Here is a 9,118-nt window from a genome sequence, read left to right as displayed (position 1 = left end):
ATCGGCCTCCATAGCAACCACCACTGACGTACCTCCGTAATATTTTCACCTCAATCAAAACGACACAATGCACCTCTCACAACAGTGAAAAACCAAGAGGAAACGGAAAACATGAAGGAAGGAGTGCGTTAGTGTAAGAAAAGTCACTTAAAAGCAAGAAGAAAGTCGTAAGGGTATTTTTGGAATTAAATTAAATTGCAGGTGCACAAGCAAAAATGAAGGTGCACCTAGCAATACCCGCAATGCAGGTTATTTCAGTCTTCAATTGAAGTAGATAAAAAGGTAGTTGCTATATACAATTCTCCTTTTTACTTATGCACTCCCCCTTTCCTATTGTTTTTCCTAAACTACCCTCTTAAGCACACTCCCTCTCAAATGTGGCAAGAGTGTCTCAGCATGCTCCACATAGACGTCCATGTCTTTCATTCCTTAACATACCATAAATCCCCAAATACAACAAAAAATATATGTACATGGGATGCATAATAATCATCATCAATTCATCATAATAATAAAAGCATATGATTCATCGCGCTGCCAGAAGATATCCTTACCCGAAGATCCATGGCAGGTCGGATTCCCCCTCCTCCAATAGAACAACACTATCTGAGGACAAGTGCCTTCATGAATGGATAGATTCAGCAAGGTCATCATCACGACATGCTGCGTCCATGGATGCGCCAAGTAGAGGAACCAGAAAAGGATATGTTTAAGAGGTGTTTTTTTTTTTTTTTTAAGAAAGAGGGAGAAAGAGACCAGATGAAGTATTTTAATCATTATAATTTTTTTTTTCATTCTTAAATATTTTAGATAATATTTTTTACTGTTTAAAAAACTTTGTTTATAAACAAAGTGTTACGTGAAATACTTTAAAAATGAAAAATAAATATATTTTACTAAAATTTAAAAAAATGCAGGAATAAAAATAAAAAAATATTAAATTATAAGAATTAAAAATATATTTAAATTTATTATAAATTAAAATATAGACTTCCACGCATTCTCCAATAATTGTGTCCAAAATAAAAAAAAAACAAATATGGCTCTTATATAATGAAAACCCATCCTGCAATCATCCTACAACAACACATCAACATACGTTTTCCTCACTCCTCTGTATCCCATTCCTCTGCCATATCCTGAAATACGTTTTCACAACACTCACCTTTGCCATATACAGCATAATCATCAATTTTCTGAAATGAGCCAGCGTGTCCCCAACTGCGATGTGGACGACAATAACAACATTCCCACAACCACAAAAATCCCTCTTCTTCCCAATTTCAATTTCATATCCCATGAAGTCCCAATGTAATCAATCTCTCCAATTTCAGTTTCATATATTACTTATATTCTCTTTTAGAATACACAATTTTTTCACTATGATATTATAGTTGTTGCTAACTGGAGAAGACGAATTTGTGAAATTTGATGCTTATATACAGGTTGGGCTACCAAGCTGCTGAACTACCATGCAAAAAGGGACAACCTTCGACGTACAAAGGCAGCCACGGAAACCTAACTAGTACGTGGGACAAACCTCGTACAAGTGGTGGTACCTTGGAGTCCATAGTTAGCCAACATGTCAGCGAAAACCGCTACAAGTTGGTTACTATGGACGCCTTAGTGCCCTGTTCAGAACAACAGGGCACACAGAAGGCAGTGGTGTCAGAAAGGCTTGATGCGTGTGGGAAGAGTCGCTTCCCACGCGTGGTGGCGCAGGAGGAAGTGGAGAAACGCGCTGGGGTGGTGGCGCGTGGGACGCGTGGTACTACAACGCTAGAATTGGGTGGCTGCAAGGATTGGAGTGTGAGTGGTAGTGAAACTTGTCGTAGGGAGTTGAGTGTGACCTTCAATTCTGCCACCAAGGGTTCGCCGGAAAACACCACTAGCTCTGGCAAACAGTGCACCGGGACCACCACCAACGACGACCGTGATTCCATTAGCCACCGTATATCGCAGGTAAGGCTCTTGATATAATTTTGCTTTGTAGTTGAAATATACACTAAATTAGCTCATAATTTGTGAGTAAAAATCAATTTATTTTTTTTAATTGTAAAAATATAATTTCAATACTAAAATTATATAAAGACAGTTATTTCATTGATTTTATAATTTTTTATTGATTTAAATGATATTTTTATAATTTCAAATAAGTAGTTTAATTTCACTCAAATCTTTTCTTAGTAACAACTACTACTTAATGACTTACATATTTATTTTCATTCACGTAAACGTGTCATTTTTTTCTACCATTTCTTTTCTTGTAGATTTTGTGTTGTTTTTGTTAAGTTCAAACTTCTCGGTTTGTTTGCCTTCTAATTAGTTAACATTACAAAATTGCTTACATGGAAGCATTTTTTAATTTGTGGTGTCATCACATGCCAATAATTGATTGAGTCACATGAGTGTTTTTGGAAGGGAAAAGAACAAAAAGGTTTAAATATTGTAAAGATATATAATTGAATAAAAGGTACTGGAACATTGAATAATTAAGAAATTAAAAAATATTTATTATAAAAATTATAAGAAAGTGTACAAATAGATATATATGGATATAATAATTTTGTTAATTTCAATAAAAAAAATTTCTTTTAGTTCTTTGACAAGTGTCATTATCTTAAATACTCATTAACTTTTGTTTTAAATAAATTAGTGTATTTGAATGTTATTGTTTTTACCAACTTTTAATACCCATTGAAAAACTAATATGTTTTTTCATAATTAATCCGAAGGAATCATACACCACATTGTTAAGATACTTAAAGTATACTTCTAACAGAATTTGAATGTGTTTTATTTAATGCCACTCTTGCATTTTATGCTAATTTGGTGATTTAATTTTTGTGTTGGAAAAATTTAGGGTGAGGTACCGGATGAGGATTACAAGGCAACAAAAGTTGATAGATCTTCTGGGTCCAACAAAAGAATCAAAGCTAATTCAGTAGTGCACAAACAATCTGAACGGGTTACGTGATTGTGCGAGCATCATTTCTATGTATTTTATCCGGAGTTTGTAGATCATTGATTCTCTTTCTCTTTGCTTTTCAGAGAAGAAGAGATAAGATCAACCAAAGAATGAAGGAATTGCAAAAGCTGGTCCCAAATTCCAGTAAGGTAAAGAAAGAATGGTTGTAACTTAGCCAAGTTTTTGGTATAAAATTATGTTCCCAATCTTTTTTCAAATTCTCTATTATGTAAGAAAGTGGCCATACGTAACATGATAAAGCTGCAACATTGATCCTCTCTTTAATTTCTTTCCCTGTTCACCAATTAATCGGTTCAGTGGTCCCATGAGGACACAATGCCATGAACCCCAGATCATATATCGCATCTCCATATAGTATATGTTTCATTTTGTGTCTGCATAGGATTGGCCTTCTCATAAAGCAAACGCATTTCAGAAATCAATTGGAATCCTTTTATGTCTCTTTGAAGAACTTCTTAAAGGAATATGTGCCTAAATGACAAAATTCAGTTTCAATCTTTAAGTTTGCTCGAAATAAAAAGGTTTCACTTTTGATTAATAATTGAGTTACTAACAGAAAGACAATTAGACTCTATGTCTACACATCTTGGTGAGAATCCTCTACTGACTACTGATAAGATAATACTTTTAGATCCGATTGATACATTGTTGTAGTTTAATTATCATTCTCGAGTTTAAGTTTTTGATATGAATTACATTATATTGCAAAGAAAATTTTGTCTAGTATTATATGATTACTCGATAATATTAATATTGGAGAGAAAATTGCCTTTCATAATAATAATCTAATTAACTCGAATATGATTATTTTTAACAAAGGATATGCATAATATGATCTCCTACAAAAAAAAGACTTAATTATTTAAGCCATATAATTTTACAATATAACCCTTGTTTATTTTGCAGACTGATAAAGCTTCGATGCTAGATGAGGTGATCCAATATATGAAGCAATTGCAAGCGCAAGTGCAAATGATGAATTGGATGAAAATGTACACCTCCATGATGCTGCCAATAACCATGCAGCAGCAGCAGCAACAACAACAACTTAAAATGTCTATGATGATGGCTCAGATGGGCATGGGCATGGGAATGAGTAAGGATATGGTTATGAATATGAACAGCATGAACATTCCTGGATTCCCCCCTATGCTTCCCTTCCCCTCCTTCATGCCTATGGCCCCATGTGGCGATCAATTACAAGGAACACCAGAGAAGGTAATGCCCTTTTACACAGTTTTTTTTTTTTTTTTTTTTTTTTTTTTTTGCATTCAAGATTTTAGTACTACGAGTGCATGAATGGTTGTTACATTCTTTAAAATTAATGACTACTATATGATCATGATTCATGCTAACTATTACTGTGTCATCTTGTTAATTAGAATACTCACATTTGATTTAGGTATGATATTGTTAAAAGATTATAATCATAAGTATCTTGGCTGCTCTTTTAGAGCAATGCAATTTCTTATTTAAAAATGCATGTATATATGTTGAGAAACCTTTACTATAAAGGTATATATGTATTTTAGATTATATGATAATAGTGTAATCAATGAGTTACTTTGTACTATATAAGTAATTTCTAAGAATTATATATAAAATAGTGATTACTAAAAGGGATTAACTGCATGCATGCAGTCCGTGACCATGGATGCATACAGTACGATGGCTTCCCTGTATCAGCAGCTATTTCATCCTCCAGCTTCTAGCTCAAAGAACTGAGCCTTTCGTGTTCTACCTTCCTGACAATATTATGGTGAGCTATAAATTAATTAAGAGTGTGCATGTGTGTAAAATTTTGGTGAGAAAGATTGAAGTGTGAAGAGCCATCAGCTTTTTTTTTTCTTTTTTATCGGCAAAATAAAATGTAATTTCTTTGTACCAATAGTACAAAAATAAGATGTTTGGAAATGTACATTATTAGATTAGATGTGTTCACTCCCCTTCGGTTCACTGTTAGTCTATTACCACTATAAGTAATGTGCTAGTCTAGGGTGTCTATATATATATATATATGCAAAGTGCAAATGTTTTTGTTTTCATTAAATAGCTAACATGTGATTTGATTCAATTCGAATTCTATCCCTTTTCTTTTTCTTTATTATATTTTTTTTCTTGATTATTATTTTACTGTCTTATGTATCATTGGTAGCCGTCAGTCAAGATTTATTCCTTCATTCCATGTCCGGTGGACTTGGAGACTTGTGCATTTGTATCTCTGAACATTTGAACCTTGAAAATTGGAGTTTAATGGAAATAGATATTGGTTTTTTTTTTATCAGCAAAAGTATATCTGTTATAAATAATAATTGGGCATAAGAAATACCCAGCATTAAAAAAGTATAATAACAGATTATGAGTTCTGCAGACCTCATTAACTCTCCCAAAAATGGTTATATTATATTTGAATTGGGTTACCCAAATAGATATTGATTTAATTATAGGTCACGCAGAAAAGTTGTTATACTTTTAATTAATGATTTATAAGTAGATTTGAGTGTCAAGTGGCAACTACTATTCAATCAGCCATTCCATTATTGTACATCTAGAGACAAACAATAACATGAAAATAAAAGTTCTACTTATCACATTTTATTTTAATTAGTAGACATGGAGAAAAAAAATTATTTGCATCAATGATTGACTTGTGACTTAATCAAGTTGAATCACGCTGAAGAAGCTTGGAGTGAGATGACCTAAACAGTCAATGTCAGACAATGACTAAATGATATTTCATCAAATGAAACACTTTCTTCTTCCTTTAAAATGATGTGATTAGACAATGTACATTAATTAATTCATCTATTTCTCTTATAGCATATTATCTGTATCTTTTGTCAAGAGTATATGTACATTCTTAAGTAATCTCATCAATTATTTTTTCTTCTAATACTCATCAAATCTTAATTACTTACATTTATATATCATCTATCATATTAACTTTAGCTATTTGATGCATTGAATAACTTGTCTGCTATACATACGTTTTGGCCGATTCATTAACTTGTCAGACTTTAATAATATTAATTTATCTGCCACATTGCAAGATATATGAGAGGATAATTACCCCACGATCATTCAACATCTAGCTAAGTTACGAATCAATCACCAGAATGACACGTCTTAGAGAAACGTATGGTTGACACATGTTATAACAAAGAAATCTAACATGCTTTGTTTGGTTAAAGTTCAACATATAAATTATTGAACACTGTGCAAATAGTTGCGTAAAGAGTTTCACCTCACTTGTTTCTCAAAATGGTTTCACATGCGTGACATTAGAGATTCCTATCCAATTATATGAATTCAACCACTTAATCATCAGTGACAAGTAAACGTGCCGTTGATAGTAGACATGGCAACGGGGGATGAGACACAGACGGCCGGGTAGGTGGTTCTTCTCGCCTTTCAAAACCTATTCTCATGTCTGATGAATATGATTTTTTATTTCATCCTTGTTCTCGGTGGATATGGGTATACTTATTTTTTATTTGTACATCACCTATAATTGAAAAGAAATAAAAAAACTAATTTAAAGAAAAAAAAAAACTCTCACTCGATCATATGTATATTCAATCTTAAACTCCTAGTCTAAATGAATGCAAGAATCAATCATGATATGATAATTATTGTAATAAAATTTCTAAAGTGACATGATTATATATTGCATTTACAAATATAAACAATATCAAAAGGTTAATTAAATAATATATGTTATATATCTAGAATTTTAAGTAAAAAGATAAGATCTATTTAATACACAATGAAAATTGAATTTTTATCACTAAGATTTAGGTGATTTAAATGTAAAGTGAAAGATTATATTTACTAGATAAAATTTATTTGAATGGATGCATTAAAAGTTATTTTTATTTCAACTTCTAAAGAAAACTTATTTATTATAGTTGGTAACAATCTTGACTATAAATAAAAAAAGAAAATTAGTGTAGAAGATAACATGAAAAGAGAGTGTGTGAGAAGAGAGATTTTTTAAATAAAGTTACTTTGTTGGGAGAAAAATATTTTTGTGTGAGTGTTATTATTTCTTGTAATCACTAAGTGAAATACTGGAATTCGTAAAGTGATATACTATTTAGGGTGAGTTACAATCTTATAATTTTTGTTGTGTTCTCACGATCCTTTATGTGTGTGCATAATTTTATTTGAGTGAGTGTTGATTACCGAACAACATACAAAATAGAGATAATTTACACTGAGCAAATATGTACTTACCCATTCCTATCCCTATTTCTAAAAAATCAAGTATTACTCGAACCCGTATCCATTTATCGTCAAAGTGGAAATTCTTCATCAAACTCGAGATAGGGGTGGAGTGATATCCGCCCGGTACAAGTTTGTTTGTCATACCCAATTGGGAAATATTAATTGAGTTTAATTTTAATAATTTTGAATTATATTTTTTTATAAATTCTATTAATTAATTAGAAAAAGTTTCAATTAATTTTATAATATCATGAATAGATGATAATAATATGAAAAATATTTACACAATCATTATATTCAAATTACATTTATAGTAGTTATTTTTACTTCAGACATTAAGTGTGGAAGATTTAAATTGATATTAAAATTGAATTCATACTAGAGTTATAAGATTGATCTTATGGTCGAAAGAAAAAAAAAAAAAGAGATAAAGACAAATGGAGAGAGGTGCGGGTAGGGGCTTGAGCCCCCTTTCCTTCCTACTTCTCATGTACATAAAATATATACTTCTAAGTTAATTAATGTAAAATTAATTATTTATATTATTATTATAATAATTATAATAAAATATTTAAGGTTAATGTAAAGTTATGTAAAATTAATTTTGTTTGTTAATATTACTTTAATGATCAAGGTGACTAAAATAAATCTGTGTAATAATTGTGTGTTTGTTGCTTTTATGATAATAATTAATGTTATTAACATTTAAAATAAAAATTAATTTTAAAATAATATTTTTTTAAAATTATTATTCATTAAAAGTTAAACATTTAAATAATTATAAAGAAAGAAATTAAAGAAAATTTAGTCTCCTTTAACAGGCTTTTGGATCCATCCCTAAAGAAAGAAGTCGGTTTAAATCACTTCCACTAAAAATTAGCAATTAACATTAGTCTTTAAAAAAATTAAAAACTGATTTCTTATTGAGCCTATTTAAACTTAAAAGTACAGGTCGATAGATGATTAGATTTTATAATGAGATGTTGAAACCTTAAAGAATGTGACCATATCATGGGTAGGGATTAAGTATTAATTTAAAGACAGTTTAGCATTTTTGATCTATTTTACAATTTATATGATGATAGATTTTAAGAAAAACAAATATCTTATATAAATATTACAAATATTTTAAGTATTAATTCATGCTGTCATATGATGGACACGTACCGAACACTTACATAAATATGATCTTTAACGATATATGCACTAGTTTTTGTCTAAGCTCCTCAGTACTTCAAATCATATCAGGCAGCTAACTAATTTTAGTCGAATAAGCTGCTAGACTTATTTAAAATATAAAACTTAATATTATTTTTTTTTCATAACTTAAAATCTTATTTAAGAAAAATCAAATTACCAACTACTTTTTTTTTTTTACGAAAAAATACTTATATCATTTCATTTAATATCAATTGTTCAGTACATGACATAACTTAGATGTTGAGAATAGAGACTAGGAAATAATGGGACAACCCTAACAAGTTCCATGAGCAAACCCGTTGGATTCTGAAAAAGAACTGTCCTGCATCTATTTAGAATAGTGCCCAACTCATAGTGATCAACGCCATTTGAATTAAGCTTATCGACCACCCCTTTATCATCCGTTTCAAACATAATTTATTAGCTACTTAAACCAACAGATGGTTAAGTAATTTTTTTATTATGACCCATACAATTTTTCATGGATCAATTATTAACAATTGTCTTTTATGATAAACAACGGACAATAAATTTAAAATTCATTTTTTTTACTAAATAAATGTTGTACAAGTAGATTTATAAATAGCTTCTGCAGTTTAATTTTTATTCCTCCATATCAACCCCATATATATGTGTGAGTGTGAGGGCGTTGTTTAACTACATATCATTTTACTCAAAAAACCAAATATATAGTTGTTAAGA

The 9,118-nt window shown here is 30.4% G+C and overlaps 1 protein-coding gene across 1 annotated transcript; it reads left to right on the top strand.

The window, feature by feature from the left end:
• Nucleotides 1-1,060: 1,060 nt before the first annotated feature.
• Nucleotides 1,061-4,915, top strand: LOC100788617 (transcription factor UNE10). Its single transcript, XM_003521998.4, has 6 exons — nt 1,061-1,311; nt 1,446-1,962; nt 2,864-2,968; nt 3,052-3,117; nt 3,896-4,207; nt 4,631-4,915. The coding sequence occupies exons 1-6, from the start codon at nt 1,202-1,204 to the stop codon at nt 4,712-4,714; spliced, it is 1,194 nt and encodes a 397-aa protein (XP_003522046.1). The 5' UTR covers nt 1,061-1,201; the 3' UTR covers nt 4,715-4,915.
• Nucleotides 4,916-9,118: the final 4,203 nt, after the last annotated feature.

Source organism: Glycine max, chromosome 3 (assembly GCF_000004515.6).
Source record: "Glycine max cultivar Williams 82 chromosome 3, Glycine_max_v4.0, whole genome shotgun sequence".
In the NCBI taxonomy this organism is placed as follows: Eukaryota; Viridiplantae; Streptophyta; class Magnoliopsida; order Fabales; family Fabaceae; genus Glycine; species Glycine max.
Note: the sequence above shows the minus strand (reverse complement) of the source record. Positions and strands in the feature narration are given on the sequence as shown.